Below are 21,292 nucleotides of genomic sequence, written 5' to 3' on the forward strand. Positions count from 1 at the left end.
AACCTAACAATAACATAAATGTGCTCAGGGGTGCAAGAGCTGCGGAAACAATATTCAGTCTACAGTTCTGAAAATATTCAATATTTCAATATCTGCTATAAACAAGTCCATAAGATATTACAAGAACAGTGCAATGCAGCAAAGTATATTAGGAAATAGAATCAGCTAAAGTTTATTTACTTGTGCATGGGAAAAAGTAATTATTTTATTCTTATGAGGATGAATAAACTCATTTTATCTTTGTTTCTCTAAACTTTTGCTTAAAGACTCCTGGCAAAATTCTCATAATAATATGCATGTACCAGTAGAATTAAACACATTGCCCAAAAAATTGCATATTAATGTAATTCCAAGTTCTCATCTCGCACTGTGTTTACAAGACTTACTTTTAATAGACTCTATGCAAAAAAAAAAATCAAGCCCACATGGTAAAATGTGGCTAATTTTGGAGTTTATGAAATATATTTTATAGGCTGCCCAAGATAATGAAATTCTCATTTTACTCACAGAACACCTGTGATGTGCCAGATGGGGATTCTGTGGTCAGGTGCTTTGGAAAATTTTCCCTAAAGATATACTGAGATACTTTGTATTTGTTTGTTTGCTTATTTTTTAAAAAATAAGTTCATTGTGATGATGCAGGAGCTTGCATACCTTTTAGTGCTAAGATTAAGGAATGTATTGGAATGCGTGTCACCTTTGTTCATCTGGAAATTGCAATCAAATATTTTCTTTACTCCCACCTTAACTTCTGCAAAGCCAGGAACTAAAATCACAGGGGAACTGGTAAATCTTTCCAGATATTTAACTGTAGTCAGTAGAAATCATCTCTATTATCAGGTTGTCAAGGTATAAATTTGAAATCAAACACAAGCCCATTTAACTTATTTTAGCTTGGTTTAATTTTTGTTCATCTTCATTCCCACCACTGACATATTTAACCACTGGTATTTTCTTTAGAAAAGGATCCCATAGGATGCTTATGCAGAATGTTTTTTTAATTCCTATGTTGTGCATGGCTACTAGAATTTTAGGTATCATATGAAAAATAGATGATGTTACATTCCTTCACATTTTACAGTGTTTGCTCCATAGACAACACTAATGCAGTGAAGCATTTCACTATGTTCTGCACTACTATGATTATTACGATAATGTTTATCACAGTTAAGCAAGATTAGTGGAAATAGTAATTAATATAAACACAGGTGAGATGATAGTTTTTCATTGCAAAATGCAAGCAAACAAAAATAAACCCATCAGTCCAGTCTATTCAAATCCCTCGGCAGAGCCTTCCTACCCTCCAGCTGATCAACACTCCCTTTCAACTTAGTATCGTCCAGGAACGCACTGAGGGTGCCCTAAATCCCCTCATCCAGATCATCAATAAAGATATTAAACAGGACTGGTCCCAATACTGAGCCTTGGGGAACTCCACTAGTGACTGTTCACCAACTGGATGTAGCACCATTCACCGGAGAATGCCATGGCAGACAGTATCAAAGACTTTGCTAAGATTCCACCTGAATGAACATTAAAGTATCTGAATGTGTCAAAATACATTCAATAGCATTTAGTATCTTTGTTGATGACATCAACAAAGGGATTGCGTGCACCTTCAGGAAGTTTGCAGATGACACCAACCTGTGTGGTGTGGTTGACATGCTGGAGGGAAGGGATACCATCCAGAGGGATCTTGAAAGGCTCAGGAGGTGGAAACCTCATGAAGTTAAACAAGGTCAAGTGAAAGGTCTTGCATTTGGGTTGAAGCAATCCCTGGTATCAACACAGAGTAGTGGATAGAGGGATTGAGAGCAGTCCTGCTGTGAAGTACTGGGGGATACTGATGGATGAAAATTGGAACATGAGCTGGTAACGTGCGCTTGCAGCTCAGAAAGTCAGTTGTGTCCTGGGCTGCCTCAAAAGAAGTGTGGCCAGCAAGTCAAGGGAGGTGATTCTGCCCCTCTCCTCTGCTCTTGTGAGACCCCACTTGGAATACTGCATCCAGCTCTGGGATTCCCAGCACAAAAAAGGGATGAAACTTAGATCAGGTCCAGGGGAGGGCCATGAAAATGATCAGTGGGATGGAACACCTCTCTTATGAAGAAAGATTCAGAAGGTTGGGTTTGTTCATTCTGGAGAAGAGAAAGCTCCATGAAGACATTATTGCAGGCTTTCAATACTTAGAAGGGGCCTATGATAAAGACTGAGACTTTTTACCAAGGTCTGTAGTGATAAGGCAAGGCCCAATAGTTTTAAATTGAAAGAGGATAGATTTAGATTAGACATAAGGGTGTTGAGACAATGGAACAGGTTGCTCAGAGAAGCTGTAGATGTCCTATCATTGTAACTGTTCAGGGTCAGGCTGGATAGGGCTCTGAGCAATCTGGTCTAGTGGAAGGTGTCCCTGCCTGAGGAAGGGAGTCAGAATTACATGATCTTTGAAGGCCCCTTCCAACCCAAACTATTCAATGATTCTATAATTCTATGAAAACAGATTGAAACTGTGACACCTTTGAGGTACTATTTTAAGGGCATGAGATCATATTTTGAATATGACTGCCATGGTAAAAGAAATCCAGCATGATACACTTTCTGGTGAGGTAAGAGATGTAAGGTTAAAAGTTTTGGTATAAGTTCATTATAAGAAATATATTTCATTAAAGAAGTGCAAGGTGCTATATTCCAAACAAACAAGAGACTAGAGGTACCTGGGAATATGTGTTATATTTTTATATCATGGATTAATAATGACTTTTATTCCTCGTTCACATACATAAGAGAAAGTAATAGTGCTTGTTTCCTTTTCTTGGGCAGCTGAGAATTAGATTCAAATAATACTGAATATATTCAGAGGCAAAGTGTGATACCTTCATATTTGAATTTCTAAATAATTCATTTATTAATAGATATACATAGATTATTAGACCATTTTGCTTTAGAAACTCACAAAACCTATCTGAACTGTACAGAGAAATGGTTAAATTGCAGTGTAAATCAGTAACCAGCTGAAAGCAAAACAGACAAAAGCAAAAAATTTGGGAAGCAAAATGCACTTTTTCATACTTCACAGTGTTTAAGTTGCTACACTTTTATGTTCCTATTCTGCCCTTATTGCTGCTACTTGGGATGCTATTGTTTCTAGAGAAAATCTAATAAGGCCTTTAAGTCTCACTTTTCTAATGGATGAAATAATAGCCCTGAAAGACTTCTCATACAAGCAAATATACAGCATTCAAGATTTACATCTTTTTTTTCTGTAAGCTAAAACTATTGACCTGTAAGAGCTGAAAAGGCATGATCAAAGACTGCAGTTTACAATATAAAGGTCTAAAGGTATGCTTTCTAGGACTGGAAAATTTTTTTCTAAGGTCTACCAAAAAGAACTGACTGACAATAGTGAGTTGTCACTGGTTCTTTAAGTATGGGAGAAAAAAAAATCACTTACAAACATCTCTTCCTTCCTAGCTAATCTCAGGAACTGGTACCACAAATGGGAAGTGCTTAGTGACATTTCAGAAGTGGATGAGCTGTCATTTATACCATGCCTTAAGCACAGATGGCTCTTGCCAGCACTTCCCAGGCTTCCAGGTATCTTGTCAGGACACCACTGCTCAAATTGTGGCCTACCTCCGAGGGGTTTCTGTCCCTGATGTTACAGTTGCGCATTGCACAGAACATTGCAACTTTACTGGGAACTGTTTTTTTAATTTTATTAGGAATGACCCTTTTTTGTTTTCAGATAGTTTTTGGCAAAAATCTGTTACTTTTCCATATTTGTTTCAAATCCTGAAGCTTTGGTTAAACGGAGCAGCAAATGTGGCTTCCTTATTACTATTCTTTTTAATGACTGTGAATTCATTAGCAACTATTGTGGCACAATCTACACGTTTCTTTTCCTGTAAAAGGGCATTAGTAGACCATTAGTGCACAGGATCACATAAAATAAGGTAGTATTAATGGACCATGAAATGATCTTAAGTGGTAATCAGAAAAGAGGGGATGAAATGCCTTTTTCCAAATTGTCTTTTATCAAGTACAGAAAGGAAAAGGTGAAACACGAGGCTCTCCTATTTCTTTATGTATGTGTATGGCTTTCAAAACTGACATACTTCAGCTATTCTGCACATGCGTATCTTATTTCCAAAATGGATCCTCTCTACAGCTCTGCTGTCCCTTCTGAATACAACTTGCATTGAAGAAGTACTTGGAAAACTACTGCTAGAGAATTTTGTAGAAATAGAGCAGACAACCTTAGTGCATCAAGTTATGATGTCATTACAAGATCATTTGTACTAACTGGACAAACAGTAGATTGAAGCACAAGTATAAGAGGCCTGGGCATTAATGTACATCAGTGTGTATACTTCTAACAAAACATTTCTGTAATTAAGCTTAATATAGATAACATAAAATGTAAATTAAGCCAATTTGATAAAAAGGTTATTCGCATCATATAAGTGACTAAGTATGAAGGAAAGATGAATATATGCATATACATTTTAAATATCAGGAAAAAAGATCCAGTAGTACTAACATGCAAAGGCAGTCTTGGCTATCTGCTTTTATCCTTACATGTAGTATGGTTATGATTCCAAAATAGTTTAATTCATACTGTATTTATGAAATTTCTTACCTCAAAGTGGGCAAAATGAGTTCTAAATTTTTGTATAGCACTGCTCCAAGTACAAATACAGTTGATTCATCTAGTTCTGAAAAGAGTAAGGAAAAAAGATTTTAAAACTCTCTTTCCCAAGCTTTCATCATCATAGAGAACTGTGAATACCATTTATCTCTGTAATATGAGTTTTATTTTAAATAAACCATCATCATTTTGAATTATATGCTGGAAGTCTGTCATAAAGCTGTAGCATTGCCAGGAACATATCAAAAGATTTAAACCATTGAAAATCACATTTTCAAAGAATCCATCGTTGTATACCAACATCCATGCTAGTTCATTTACCTTTATAATTTTCTCCAAGAATGTCTTTGATGCCTAGTGAATTCTCTGATGTCAGAGATCTGCACTGCAGATTGTAAATTGTACCTGAAGTTAGAGTAATTTGCCTGCTGAGCATCCTTTGGTAAGAGTTGGATTGGAATGACTCAGTCTGCTGGGGTGAAGAAGCTTCAAGGGGTTCAGCAGAGCTGCACTTCAGCTTACCTCGTACCACCACAGATCAAATCCTGTGCACAATAACTAAGCAAAGCACTGTCTCTTTGGTGTAGAAAGTAATCTCTAGGATTTCTGTAGCACTTTTTGTTCAACGTGCTGAAATAATGCCCCATCATTTCCCCCCAAGATAAACTATGGGTACTTGATTCCTTTTGAAGACGGATAAAATAACCACTCCTATGAGTGGTTATGAGACAAAGCGGTCCTATGAGACAAAGATTCTGAGTTTCCTTGCTAAAGCTAACAAAAAATCAACATGCTGATATGCTTCTTTACCTGTTGACATAGGAGTGAAGATATTTTTTGGAATGACAACCCTGTCTTCTGAGTTTCGTGCCCAATCAACCATTCCTTTTCTTCCTTTCATGGGGAAATTGATGTCAGTTAAAACAGATGCAGCAGGAAGCTTCTGAATGCTAGCCACTAGTAAGAGAAATCATACAATTGGGTTTCATATGTTAAGGCATCATACGATGTCAACAGTACAAGAATAACAGAAGTTTTTAATGATACATTTCAAGTAAAGCAGGAATTCATAGGATGTTAACTGGTACAGAAAGTATAATCTTCTGTTTACTATGCAGTTCTACTATGGATTAGTTGTGTGGTATTGATTATATCATTTGTCAGCTAGATTCTGATTAAGTTTCTTAACAGGGATTATTGAATGTACTGGCTTATACCCTGAAATTCACACATAAGGACATTGTCATGTCTTCAGAGCAAATTCTAAAATTATCAAATGTGACAATGAAAGGAAGAGGATGCTGCAAATTGCTTTGGGAAACATAACTGCTAGGTGCTGGCTAATGAAGCAATTACAGAACTTTTGTCCTCTATACAGGCACAATTTCAAGACAGATACATTAAGGAGATTCACATATTAAAAGACGTCATTGTTTGCACACAAAAGACAGTAATGCAGTATAACACTTGATTTCTTTTCCTTGAGAGAATAATCTCCATTCTGAATTCTTAATTATATTTTTTCCATCAAAAACCCCAACTTCTAGTTTAGAATTTTGTTTGCTCATTTTCATTTTCTCCCCGTTTCCTAACTCAGCTATGATCTGGAAATCAGTTTCAGCTTTGCTGTGAAATCTCAGCACAGCTCCATGGCAACACTGTCCCTGTCTAGTAAGACTCAAACTACTTTTAAGGAACTGACAGGGCTGCAAGCGTTTACATATACACACAGAGATGACAAACAACTAGCTCCATTCTTAATGTAAGCCGTGTTGATAGCCATTTCCTGCCCAATGCACTTCCTGATCAATTTATTAATAGGCTAATGTAATTGGAAGAGTTTGGACATCAGGACTATACTTTGATCTGCATAACAATTTCACTGCAAGGATTCTGCAAGGGCGTTTAACATTAAGACAATGGGGGACAACTGTAAAACAATCAGAACAGCAAAATTAAAGTAGAAAACCATTAGGTGTCTCATCAGTGGATTTTACTTGAAAGAAAACTGTAATTCCAGTCCAAGAGAAGAGGAAAATTAAGAGGGCAACAATATTAACTTCACAAATGTATTCCTCGATAACTGACTCTTATTTTTAAATTAGATTGTTATGTATTACAGAATCACATTAACGAGGTGGTACTTGAAGTTGTTTCAGGCTTTCCATTATAAAACTATCATCAGGGCTTTATAGTGCTAGTTACAATCCCCTCTAGGTTGCAATTGGCAAATACATTCTCAACCCTAAAGGGATGCTTAGTCTTATGAATTTTCAGGTGGTGTGTGGAGGGAATAGACTTCAGGTGTTTCAGAATTACTGGGGCATAAAATAGATTGCGTGTTTTCATATGCAATCAATGGTTATACAGAATATATTAGCACTGTAAAAATGGATTTTTCCCCATAGTTCTTAAAATCTAAAAAGAATTTTATTTTCCACATAAATAAAATCAAACCAACAGTTATTTAGTTTTCAAAATTAAATACAGCCTGTATAAGAAAACAGTGGGTTTTGGTTTTTTTTACTTGCACAGTATTTATCTGTGCATCTACCTATCTACGTATCTAATTAGCTAGTAGAGTCTTAATATTTCATCTACCTTTTGGATGACAGTTCCCTTTATTGAAATAGGAAATCAATGTTATTCAATGAAACTCACTCTGCAATACAGAAAACCACTTTAAGACTGGATAAATGGTGAGGGTCTAGGATAATATTCTCTGTACTCTGTCTCTCTCTGTATTTTAAATAGGGTCATTTATCATGGTACCTAAACACTACTTAGAACCAAGAACTCCAAAATACTTGTTAATATTTAGGTGGTAAATAACAAAACCAGAACATAAAGCCTAAACATTTGACTTATGGCTGGACAGTGTCAGGTTCATGGTTAGACTCAATGATCTTGAAGTTCTTTTCTAACCTAAATGCTTCCATGATTCTGTATATTCCCATTCATGGTTCAGACAAGTGGGCTTTTTTCTACTCACAATCAAACAAAAGTGTCTGTACTTAATTTAACAGAAGATGCAATCTTAACATCCCGCAGATTTTGCATAGACAGCTTACACTGCATAAACCAGTAATTGAAACAGATTTGCCAAAATGCTTGTTCCATGTCTTTCAAAGTGTGCCTCCTACAGATTCATACAGATTATTAGATCCTTCTTTAGCCACTTTGCCAAATGATTCCATGAGGATGTGCCTAACATGGCACTGATGCTTTAAGGTATAAGATAATTTAATGGAATTTGACTGGAAGAAACTATCTCAGTTCATCAACATGATCAGGTGGATACATGAAACAATTCCCACCTCTTCTGTTCCACTGTGAACTGCATTTTATATTTTTATATTTTTATATTTTAGGAAAGCTAATATTCTTATCCAATATTAGTCTACAACTCATTCCAGTGAAACTTTGGAGCATGATCAGCAGTAATTCCATTGGGAAGTGAGGCTCTCTAACTTGGTTTTAATCTGCAGCATAAAATAATCACTTATTGTGAGCACAAAAATCAACAGACTTTTTAGAGGGAAATGTGTATTATTTATGTGATGGGTCATTCATACATTAAAAACTCAAATGTGAGTTTCTTATACATAGATAATATGACATGTTATTCAGTTTGTACTTCACTGAATTTTTTTTATTGTAGTAGAAAACAATGCTTCAAATACTGGAACCCAAACGATTCAGTTCTGCCACTGCCACACAAGCACTATGTCTTCTCATTTGAAAAAACAAAGGTTTCTCATAGGTTTTTTTTAATTATTTTAAATTTCCATGCCAAAACATTATGTTCTGAATTTGTGAGATGGAACACTGGCAAACAAGTTCACTTACAGGCACTGTATTTTTGCTTGTTTATACATACATACAAGCTGTATAATACTGGAAAAACAGTCAAAGAGAATATTAATAACAATAAGAATGTAAAGTGGGAGGACAAAGATGAAAAAAACAGAATAAAAAAGAAAAACCCAAATGAAAATGATCTTAGCAGAAGTCAAAAAAAATCTTCACGTGTCATGTTAAATTACAGAACTCTGAAAATTCTCATATACACCATATACAAAACATACAGCATGTCTTACTCCCTCAGATAAAACCATATTTGAGTTATTGCTGTAATACCTTATTCTGTTCTAATCTGATTACATTTTCCTGGACTTTTTATGCTGAAGACATCATACTGATAAGTAACCATTCTTACAGTTTGCACATACATTGCTGTAGACACAATTAACCAAAACTCTTCCAATATGAAAAATTCTCTTTTTTTATTTATTTGTATTATTGCAATTCCTATGCTATTCCAGGCATTGGTGAAAAAAATAAATTGTTGAGGAATACATTTTTGGCCCAGTTCTCTTCAACATCATCATAAATTACTTGGATGTGGGACTCAAAGGAATACTGAGCAAGTTTGAAGATGACACAAAACTGGGAGGAGCTCTTGACTCCCTCAAGAGCAGAGAGGCCCTGCAGAGAGACCTCAACAAATTAGAGAGATGGACAATCACCAATCATAAGAAGTTCAACAGGGGAAGTGCTGGATTCTGCAGCTGGTTATGTTCATAGACCAGGAAATGAGAGGCTGAAGAGAGTGCTGTGGAAAGGGTCCTGGTTGATGGCAAGTTGAATATGAGTCAGCAGTGCCCTGGCAGCCAGGAGGGGCCATCAGGCAAAGCATCGCCAGCTTTGCCCCTAGGGAGGGGATTGTCCTGCTCTGCTCTGCACTGTTGTGGCCTCACCTTGAATATTATGTGCAGTTTCAGGAACCACAATGTAAGAAAGATATTAAGCTCTTAGAGAGTGTCCAAAGGAGGGCAATGAAGACGGTGAAGGGCCTTGAGGGGAAGCTGTATGAAGAATGGCTGAGGTCACTCAGCTTGTTTAGCCTGGAGTAGATGGGACTGAGGGGAGAACCTCACTGTGGTCTTCAACATCTTCACGAAGAGAAGTGGAGGGGCAAGTAGTGAGTGATCTCTTCACTCTTGTGACCAGTGACAGGACTTGAGGAAAAGCTCCAGTGTGAGCTACATGTTGAGCTCTAGGTGGTGGGAGCCTGAGACGAGAAGATTCTTCGAGCATTTTTTTGATGCATTTTATATAAATTACAAGACAGTGGTTCAATTGCACATAAGAACACATACATATTTGATGATTCCATAACAATTATTGATTCAGAAAAATGTAAGTAGTCTAGTCTAATCAATTTAGTGATTCCTTTGAGTCCTAATGGATTAATTTTTAATATCCTTTACAAATACATCTCTTTTTGCCTTTATTTAATTTTCATGCTGCAGTTGCAAGCAACCTGTTTGATATTGCTCTACTGAAAATTTCAGAATTGGCAAATACCAACTGTTTTTACTTACTGAACAATATAAAATATCTTTTGAACTGATTAATGCCAAACTGATAGGAATAGAGAATTTTCCGTCACTATCTAAATGAGCTGATTACACACAGTAATATGTGAATGCTATTTCAGCAGTTTATTTGAAACAGCATAAAAGTGGTTAATAATGTCTCAATAAAACTCTGACTGAAAATATGTAGTTCTTGTAGACCATGGCCTAGAAAAGAAACGCTGAAATGTATTGTCTTGATCCCTATAATCTTGAGTGAGTTATAAGCTGCCTAATACAACTTCTAGTAGCTCTCTGACTGATCCGGGTTGCTAAACAACAAAAAGATGAAGCAACCAAACAAGTGGCATGAATCATTGTCCCTTTCTCTTTAGTATTCATCCATTAGCCTCCTGTGTTCAACAAAACCAGCAACATTTCAGAATTAGCCCCTTGAATAATATTAATCACTTTGAACAGGAAATTAGATTCACTGGAAGGCATGACAGAAAAACAACTGCATGTTTGCTCATGGACTAAATGCAACTTCAGCTCTCACATAAGAGATTTAGGTTTTAAAACTATAACATAAGCCAAATTAAACAGTTGATTCCTATCCTTATCAAATACTGAACCAAAATCTTTAAAGATGCTCAAAGAGTCTGAATTCTGTAGCATTCGTGTATTTACAAAAGAGGATCATAGAATCATAGAATATCTTGAGTTGAAAGGGACCCACAAGGATCATAGAATCATAGAATGGTCTGGGTTGGAAGGGACCTTAAAGATCATCTAGTTCCAACTCCGCTGCCATGGACAGGGACATGTTTCACTAGACCAGGTTGCACAGAGCTGCATCCAACCTGGCCTTGAATACCGTGGGGTATCCCATGGTTTCTCTGGGCAACCTGTGCCAGTGCCTCACCACCCTCACAGTAAAGAATTTTTTCCTAATATCTAATCTAATCCATCTAATCTTTTAGTTTGAAGCCATTCCCCCTTGACCTGTGACTACATGCACTTGTAAATAGTCTCTCTATCTTTCTTGTAGGCTCCCTTCAGGTACTGGAAGGCTGCAATTAGGTCACCCTGAAGCCTTCTATTCTACAGGCCGAAGAAGCCCAATTCTGTCAGCCTTTCCTCATAGAAGAGGTGTTCCATCCCTCTAATCAACTTGGTGGCCTCCTCTGAACCCACTTCAACAGGTCGATGTCCTTCCTGTGCTGGGGATCCCAGGGCAGGATGCAGGATTCCAGGTGGGATCTCACTAGAGCAGAGGGGCAGAATCACCACCCTCAACCTGCTGGCCGCACTGCTTTTGATGCAGCCCAGGATACAATTGGCTTTCTGGGCTGCAAGTGCACATTGCCTGCTCAGATCCAGCCTCTCATCCAGAAGCAGCTCCAAGTCCTTCTCAGCAGGGGTGCTCTTGATCTGTTTATCCCCCAGCCTGTATTGATACTGGGGGTTGCCCTGACCCGGGTCTGTCCCCTTGCACTTAGTCTTGTTGAACTGCATGAGATTCCCATGGACCCACTTGTTGAGCTTGTCCAGGTCCTTCTAGGTGGCATCCTGTCCTTCAGACATGTCAAGTGCACCATTCAGCTTGGTGTCATTTGCAAATTTGCTGAGGGTGCACTGGATCCCTTCATCTATGCCATGAAGATATTAAATAACAATGGTATTAAGTAGCAACCCCTGAGGGACACTGCTTGTCAATGATCGTTGGGACTCTGAGCCATTTACCACTACCCTCTGGGTGTGATGGTCCAGCCACTTTCTTATCCATCCAACAGTCCACTCATTTAATCCATCTCCAATTTAGAGAAAAGGATGCAATGTGGGACCATTTCAAAGGCTTTACAAAAGTCCAAATAAATGACACCTGTAGCCCTTCCCTTATCCACTGATGTAGTCACTCCATCAAAGAAGGACACTAGATTGGTGAGGCAGGACTTTCCCTTGGTGAAGCTGTGCTGGCTGTCTCAAATCACCTCTCTGTCCTCCACAAGCTCTAACACAGCTTCTAGGAGGACCTGTTCCACAATCTTTCCAGACACAGAGGTGAGGCTGATTGGTCAGTAGTTCCCAGGATAAATCATCCAGTCTAACTCTTGGCCCTGCACAGGACAGCCCCAAGAGTCACACCATGTGCCTGAAAGCATTGTCCAAACACTTGCTGAACTCTGTCAGGCTTAGTGCTATGAAGCCCATTCCAGTGCCCAACCACCCTCTGGGTGAAGAACCTTTTCCTAAACCAACCTAAACCCCACCCATACAGCTTCATGCCATTTCCTCCGCTTTTGTCACTGGTCACCAGAGAAACAAGTTTGGTGCATGGCCCTTCCTCATGGAGGAAGTTGTAGACCTGGTCTACAGGTTTCTACTGAGGTCTCCCCTCAGCTGCAATACCAGTTTTGACTCTCCTTTCTCTTAAGTGACAACATTCTGGGTTTGTTGTGCTTTATAGCACAGTAACTATATTGATCTCTAATTTGCAATAACTTAAGATACAGATGACTGGGAATTAATTATTTTAGAAAGGCATCAGTATTTTGACTGAATTGGAAAACCTGATACAGGTATCTTCAGCATAGGGTGCCAATTTCTGCTTAACCCTCCCTGTCAGAGTAAGAAAGCAGAACTCTGAATTTGATTGCATTTCAGTTACGGAAAACAGAGAATGACTGTGTATATTAGCATCATTTGCTCTTTTTCTATCCTATTTTGATTTGTCCATTGACAGCACACTAGGTATATCTAGGGTCATCTACTGCCACCACCTGCGTCTCCTAGAATGCTTCCATCAACGCTGCCTCCGTATAATCCTAAACATCCACTGGTCAGATTATGTGACTAATACGTCTGTTCTAGAACAAGCAGCAGTCACAAGTATTGAGGTCATGTTGCTGAGAACACAGATGTGCTGGGCAGGGCACGTCTCCAGGATGAAGGACCACCACCTCCCTAAGATCTTGCTTTATGGTGAACTTGCCACCGGCTGCCGCATGAGAGGAGCCCTGAAGAGAAGATACAAGGACTCCCTGAAACAACATCTCAGCCTCGGCCGTATTGATAAACATAACTGGTCTACTCTGGCCTCCAATCGGGAGGTCTGGAGACACACCATCTATAACGCTGCTGATGCTTTTGAGAAAGCACACAGGATCACCCTTGAGGAGAAAAGACAACGTAGAAAGAATCGTGCCTTGCAGAATTTACCACCTAAGGAGTCTTTCTGCTGTGCCTTTTGCAACCGGACGTGCCTGTCTCGTATTGGCCTTTTTAGCCACCAGCGCGCTTGTAACAAACGTGGGTAGAGACCTTTCCCAAATCTTCATTCGCAGAGCCTAGCCATGATGATGATGATGAGGTATATATTATTCAGCATTTAGTAAACTTGAGTTCATCACATAATAGGTTTTGAATACCGAGACAGTGGATGTTATACTGCCCTTCTGGGACAGCTCCTGCTAAATTAATTTCTGGGTAAAATAGAACTGCCGTTGTCACACATGTTCTGAACAAAGAATCTGAAAGGATTTTTGTGTTAAAATTCAGAATACTGAGTATCTCTGCAAATATCTCTGTTAAGAATATTCAGTTAGAACAATATTCATACATTTTAGAATCATTCTTTTGATCCAAAATGTAGAACCCTTGTTTTTTATAGAATAAATAAGCTTACTTAAGTCAGTCCATGTTGGATACATGGGGAACAAAGTCTTGTCTGGACCACAAAGAGCCAGATGGACATACTGAAGATGATATTCATAACATATTTGCTCTATCCACTTAAACTCCATAATTTTAAAGACAACTTGCAACAAACACAGGTGAAACCCCCATTTAAAGGAGACTGATTTGTGAATCTCTGGATTTGCTACAGAACTCTGCATGTAAGCATGCTTGATGATCTTCTTTAAAATCCTTTCTTCAGTACAAAAATAAACCCACCTTTTACCACCTACAAGATTATGTATAACAGAAGGACTGTGGTGAATTGGCATTCTCTTATATGAACATAAGAAAAACAGGGTAATTTTCCTTCTGTAAATAATACTCCTGAAATCTCCTTGCAGTGAACCAACATGAAACTACAGTCAGAAAAATGCTCCTACAAAATTATATCTTAACAGAACTTCTAATGTTAGTTCTAATGATAGTCTAATGACTATCAACACAGAAATGATAACTTCTTAAATTAGAACCCACTGCTCCATGGGCAGACAAGAAAGGGATGTCCCTAGATGGCTGCTGTGCACTTGCATCCCTGAAGCTTCAGCCCAAAGCAGCTGCTGTCTCACTATTCAAGCTTTGGGCAGCAAGACACAGTACCATCACAGACTAAAGCAGAAGCAGATATTTCATAGGTATTTTCACTAATCAGGCATGAACTTTGCATGAGTCCTTCCTTTGGTGTCAAACACACTGTGCCTTAAATAGGCTCATCGTTTGAAGGTTAAGAATAATGCTTTAGATTAATCAAGAAGCTACCTTAACAGTGATCTCTGAAGATCTCCCTTCTGTTGTCCATAGACAATGTAGTGTGGAAGAGAGTTACCTATTACCATTTTTGTTGCAAAATAATACATATGCAGTCTTATAAGTGATTTCTGATTGCACATTTGTTATGATAACGAACCTAGATTAATAAAATTAAAATAGGTAAAGCGTAAGATTACAATTCCTCTTTTACCAAACCTTTCCTTGCTCCAGGTATGGAAATAAAATTTAATAATTAAAATTAAAAGTTTAAACAATAATTAAACATTAAAAATAGTTTTTATAGACAATAAAAACTTTTTTATAAAAATAATTATGGAAAATATAACTTTGATTTCCTGAGAAAGAGTTAGTATATAGAAATAGCTATATTTTCATAGAATTTGTATAAATTCCAGATACTACTTCTGCAGGTGCCCCTAGGAGAAAAGTTAAAATCTTAGTATTTTTGTAATTTTTAATCATTGTTACTATATACTAACTAGTAATGTACACTCTATATTTAATATGGCTATTTGAAGCTGTTAAATGTGGAACATAAAAAACAAAATCGATTTGCTAATCTAAGTCACAAGTTTGAAGAGAACCCAATTGAACTACTGCAAATGTAAACAATTTTTTATGAGCAGTCAGGAAAAAATGTATTCTTATGATAAATGGAATGCTTCCTGAAATGTGTGATTATTTAGAAAAATGCTTTAAACACATGGTAGGAAGCTGTACATCATTAACTAGAAGAAAACTCCATCTTCTGGGAATTATTTTGAAGAAGATGAAGATATGAGCAGCCAAATTGACCAAGAGCCACATCAAGGGTACCCTGTGTTTCTCAAGGAACTTTTTTTTTTCCATTCTTCTTAGTATCACTGTGCATTCATGCTATTAAAACTAGGGTCTTTAGCAGCAACTCTTGCCTTGTCATAAAAAACTTCTTAAGGAAAAGAAAGACTCAGCATCAAGAAAGACAGAAAGTGGAGAATGGTACAGGACATAGAATGATTTGGCATTTCAGTGCATGAGTTTTAATTTACACACAAAGTTGAAAACCATGGTAATACTGAGTGGGCAAGGTCACCTGCAACACCATTTTAGATTGACTGTGCAGGGAAGGTGTAGAAACCAAGCATTTTTTAGTCACCAAGGTGACTTGAAAAAGTGTCTCTGCTGATGATTCTAGCTGATAATGAGAACAAAGAGAGTGAGACTGAAGGTAATATTAAGGTGCTGAGCTCAGAAGGTGGGAATGATGATGAAGCTGTCAGAGAAAGGAAGAAAGAAGAAAAGCTGAGAATGAGAGATCATTTATATGTTTATTTATCAAGTTTACTGATGATTAGATATCCACTAAAAACTATTAAAAAGATGGAGAGAGGATCTGACAGAGGACAAGAGATCAGTAAGGAGTCAAACAGACATAAAAATCATGCGCAGGGAATTGATAAAAATAATGTCTGTGGACATTACATTGCTTGGGGAGATGAAGAGCAGAGGTAGAATGATTGCTTCCCAGAAGCAGTAAATAGAAGTAAAGAAAAGATGGCTACTCTCTGTCTTACCTCTAGGGAAATGACAACTAAACCTATCATTCACAGATCTCTAAAGATGTGAACTAAGTTATGCAGGATATTGAAAGATGACATAAGAAGTAAATTCTCAGACATGGAGATAGAAGATGTGATGTAGAAAAGCCACACACAGAGGAAACAAAATAAAACAGCGGAATCAATGTATGTTTTTAATCACAGCTTTTTGCAGCAGACTAGAAACAGATCTCTACTGTATTTTATTGTTGAACAGCTTTTTCATAATCATACAAAATGGCATCTTGAAGAACTTTCAGATAACACTGAGAAAACTAAAACTGAAAGAATTGTAAATTACTCTGATATAGAAATGCAGAGATTAATAGTAGGAAAATAGCCAGTGAATCCTAAAAAGTGGAGACTGATTAAAAACCATATTCCGCAAAACAGTCAATATGGAGGAAATGATTGCAGGTGGTCCTCTTTTTACAGCAATTCACTAGGCATGTACAAATTTCTTCATGTGCCTTTCCAGAAGCTGAAGAAGAAGCCAGTGCTTTCTTTACACTTCAGCTCCATTAAGATTGAGAAATTAGACAGATAAGATCCCCAAAAAGTTCAAGCCTGTAGGTATGTTTACTAACCAGACTGGTCCCCTCATTAAATGCATCTGCAGTTGCTTTCTATTTTAAAACCCAGGCAAGTCAGAGAAAGACTTGCTGGTCTAACATTACTTATTAGACTACTGAGCTAATGTTTTGATCACTTGAAGTAGGAAGATCTGCATGCAATGAGGTCCGCCTCTGAACACAGGGTGCCCATCTGAAGGCATTATAAACCATACCTTTCTTTTCTTGGATGAGAATATCCACTAGGATTCAAGGCTATCACCATCAAAACCTGAACTATCTAGGAGGAAAGGAAGACCAAACCCCTACTTGAATACTCATTTGACAACAGGCACAATACATAAACCAAGGGTTCAGAAGAAAGGCAGGTTTGCTTAATTCATCCCAGATAACCAAGAGATGTCTCAAATTATGTTTTACTAAATTGTTGACTCTGATAATTTAGAAGACAGAAGGAATTCAGTCATAAGCTTAGCATTTCCTGGTCAGCATCAGACTGATTCTCTAATGGACATCTACTATTCTGAGTTTTGTATTCACCACAATGGCCAAACCGTCAGTGCCAGTACATCCCCATTAAATACATACACTGCTCCCCTCTACATCTTAAGCTGCACATGCTTAAAATCTGCTCTTAATTTATGCAATTTTGTAACTTAGATCAAACTATAGTGAAAAGAGCTGTGAGAAGTGGGGCCCCCTGCCCCTTCACTTGGGAGCTGCACTTAAGTTGAATCTACTGTGACTGTGCATGGCCATATATTTTGGCTGTCTTAACCTTGACCTGTGGATTCCATGTTAAGGTCTAGTGACCTACCTTATCACTACGGACTTTCCTAAAGACCACTGGACCAGATTCTGACCCTGATGCTTTGATATGATTTTTTAGCTTGACATCAGATCTACCTCATTGCTATGGACTTGTCTGCTGATCTGAAATATTAGCTGGGCCTGGCTACTTTCACAGACCTCCTCTGTTCTTCTTGTTTGGATGCTGTGAGACCTCCCCTTTGCCAGCAAGGCTGCTGTGCATGCCCTGCCATCTCCTGTTGCTCTCACAGAGCAGCTTACTCTTGCTTTTCCCTGAACCCAGCACCTGATAAAGCATATGCTGCAACATCTACACAGTAAATGCCTTCTAGACAGGCTTGAGCAGAGTCACACAGAAAATATGAAACAGAACTGTTAGAAACACAAATCTCCTGTGTCTCGGTTTCATGTCGAAGCTATGACTCTAACCTTCCTCACGGGAGTTCATAACTAGGTCTTTGTTTTCTGGAGCCATGTCTAATTCATTTTGAATGTTCTCCATGGAGTAGATAAACTGGATTAAGATTTGCTTAAGGGATTGTCAAAGGTTGCCCTTGGGCACTGCAAAATATAATTGTCAGGATAATGCACATATGCTTTATTTAGATTGTTTATATCATGCATGGCAGAACAAAACTCAGTACCTCAGTGGGACATATAGACACTATCCAATATAAGTAGTAAGTAATACTAATTAGACGGAGTTTGATTTACTTGTTCACATTGTTCAATTCTAAATTAACTTTAATAACTCAGGAGAAATATCTTAGTGTTATTATGGTCATTTCAATAAAACAACTGCACAATGAGGAGATGCTTTAAAAAAGATTTAACTAGAAAATTGGGCCTATAAAGAATGACAGAGCTTGGTTATTATGAGCTGCTATAACGCAATCACATGAATCACTATGGCATGTGGACCTTGTGCTCAGCTCGTTATCTAATTCTGGTCAACCCATCTCCAGCATCCCCCGCTTCTTCCCTCCCACTCCCCCCAAATGAGAGGCTTTTCATGTTTATCGAAGCTGTGGGAGGAGGAATCAAAAAAGATCCAATCAGCTAAGAAAGAAAAGGAAACAAACAGTCAACTAGTCAACTAAGTCAGATGTTATACCATTACTGTCTCCCTTGTCAGAATTCAAGTGCCTTACATGTTCATTCATTTTGAGTGCAGTTGAAAGAGAGAGATGCCTAATTAGGGTTGCTTGTGTTGCTTTCTCAGGGTTTATAAAAAAATCATCTGAATTTTGTATGTATTGCACAGTGAGTTTAAACTGTATTTTAGGAATGCTGGATTCACCCTTGCCTGTGACAAGTATATAAAATGCAAGCACATTATTACTAAGCTCAGTGCCAAAACTAATCATAGAATATGGTCAAAGTATTTAACTCAAGATATAACATAGCATTAATACCTGCAGCAGAGAGGCTTCTAATTCTTAAAAAAAAGTCTTTGAATTCAGACCTGTCGACCAGATTTTCAGATACCCTTACAGTACCTTCAGTTTTGGTACTTTGGACAGCTAATGTGTAGAAAGTACTGTGAGGAAGAAAACATCTCTGGTTTTCCTGAGGCATGACAGATGCAGTCAAAAGGAGCCGTCATTGTGTCTGGCTCTGCAACACCTGCATTACTAACATGCACACCTGATGTGACTGCTATCTCTTTGGCTCTACATCCTATCTGCAACCTATTTTCTCTTACTGTTATTCCAATACAAATTTTGGGTTTACTGCTATTGTTATTACTTTAATTTCTTGTGCTGTTCTTTGCAGTATGTTTACGAAAGATATATTCAGAATAGGAGTCTCCCAAACTGGAACTATACTGCTTCAGTGAACTATTCCTTATTTCCTGGAAATATTGCCTGTAGGTAGAAGCTCTGTAAAGTTAAAATTTGATTCTAAAATGTGCAATATTACAGAAAACACAATATATCTAAGATGTAAAGTGGAGAGGAAGAATTTGCGCATGTTATTACATGAAAAATCGTGGTGAATTATTTTTAAATGGAATATCATGAACATGAAATACGGAAATAAGAAGTAGGGATGGAAATTTTGTTTTCTACTGATCAACAGTTTTTGGGACCCAACAACACAACACAATGGCTTCAATGAATTTCCTGTACCTAAAAGTCCTAACACAGAGTGACTGAATGTACATGCCAGAGAAGCTATTAATTTAATGAAAATTTTTGCAAACTCTTTTTAAAAATAATCTGTACTTTCATTCTGCAAAATTATTCAGCATGAAGTATTCTACATCTGAGTCTAGTTTTGCTATTACTGCCATGCCATGTTTGGGGTAACTGTAATTATCTCCACAGCTATATCTAGGAGATAACCAGCAAAAAAAATATTTCTTGCCTTCCAATAGTATTTTTATTATAACCTATAGTCAAGATGGCTTTTCTAGTACAAATCATTCCCTGGAGAGCTGCACGATCAAAACATGCCACTATATATGATCTTTCTTCCCCACCATAACCTGATTATAGCATTGTTACCCAACAAATAGTATTTTATAGGATGCTGGAAAAAAAATTGCTTTTTTCCCCCTTTAGTTATTTTCCTCTCTCTGCTCTGTGTAGTTTTTCCAGTGCTATTGTTTTTATAGAATATTTTTTTATGTACTAAATGCATTTTCTGTCTCTAATCCCAAAACATCTAAATGGTGCTTTATTGGAAACCAAACTGACTGCACTCTGGTGGCAAACTTTCATAACAAAATTTCTAAACTGAACAAAAAAGGAACAATGTATGGTGCCAGTGTATGGATGCTCAGTTATTTCATAATATTTCAAAGCAGTAACTTTTTTCAGAAGCACAGATGTGGTCAGCATAATCTGGACCAACCTTGATATGAAATGTGGCTATTAATTAAATCTTGATGATTTAAAAATTTGTGCTCTACTGTTACACTGTTTATTGCAAAGGGACATTTGAATGGAAATGAACCATTTTCAAAAGGTGCTTAATGTCATCATTCCAGAAATGAGACTTTCACTGTGTGTGCTGAAACAACACACTTGTTACACTGCTTGGAGCAAGAAATTAATTGGACATAGAATAATTTTTTCCCAAAAAATTACACAAACATTCACATCCGCGGGAGGGGTTGGAAGGAGGATCCAGGGAACTACAGGTCTGTCAGCTTGAGCTCCATGTTAGGTAAGCTCTTGAGTGAGAAGATCCTCTTGAGGGGCAACACATTGCACACGTAGGACAACCAGTGGATCAGGCCCATGCAGAATGGGTTTAGGAAAGGCAGGTCCTGCTTGAATGACCTGGTCACCTTCTATGACAAGGTGACTCGCTTAGTGGAAGGGTGAAAGGCTTTGGACATTGTCTACCTAGACTTTAGTAAAGCCTTTGATACAGCAAAGGTCGTCTCCCACAGCATTTTCCTGGAGAAGCTGGTAGCCCATGTCTTCGGACAGGTGCACCCTTCACTGGGTTAAAAACTGGCTATGTGGCCAGGCCCAGAGAGTGGTGGTTACATCTAGCTGATGGTTGGTCACTAGTAGGATTCCCCAGGGCTCAGCATTGGGCACAATTCTGCTTAATGTCTTTATCCATGATCTGGATGCAGAGATCAAGTGCATCCATCAGTTTGCAGATGACACCAAGTTGATAGGAGTGTTCGAAGCTGGAGGGTAGGAAGGGATCTGGACAGGCTGGATCAATGGGCCAAGTCCAACTGTATGAGGGTCAACAAGGCCAAGTGCTGGGTCCTGTACTTGGGTCACAACAACCCCATATAATGCTACCAGCTTGGGGGAGGAGTGGTTGGAAAGCTGCCTGTAGGAAAAGGAT

At 38.0% G+C, this 21,292-nt stretch overlaps 1 protein-coding gene across 9 annotated transcripts in view; it reads right to left on the reverse strand.

Annotated features, from left to right (window-relative positions):
• The window catches only part of ADGRB3 (adhesion G protein-coupled receptor B3), a 478,342-nt gene that overhangs the window by 204,835 nt on the left and 252,215 nt on the right, over positions 1-21,292 (reverse strand). For all 9 annotated transcript variants that reach the window (XM_027698015.1, XM_027698043.1, XM_027698023.1 and 6 more), the window contains 2 exons: positions 5,456-5,602; positions 4,637-4,712 (listed from right to left, as the gene is read on the reverse strand). In XM_027698015.1, the coding sequence (XP_027553816.1) occupies positions 4,637-4,712; positions 5,456-5,602 (223 nt within the window). The remainder of the gene's footprint in view (positions 1-4,636; positions 4,713-5,455; positions 5,603-21,292) is intronic.

The sequence above is a fragment of the Neopelma chrysocephalum genome, unplaced genomic scaffold, assembly GCF_003984885.1.
Source record: "Neopelma chrysocephalum unplaced genomic scaffold, ASM398488v2 Primary Assembly neopelma1_23b, whole genome shotgun sequence".
NCBI lineage: Eukaryota > Metazoa > Chordata > Aves > Passeriformes > Pipridae > Neopelma > Neopelma chrysocephalum.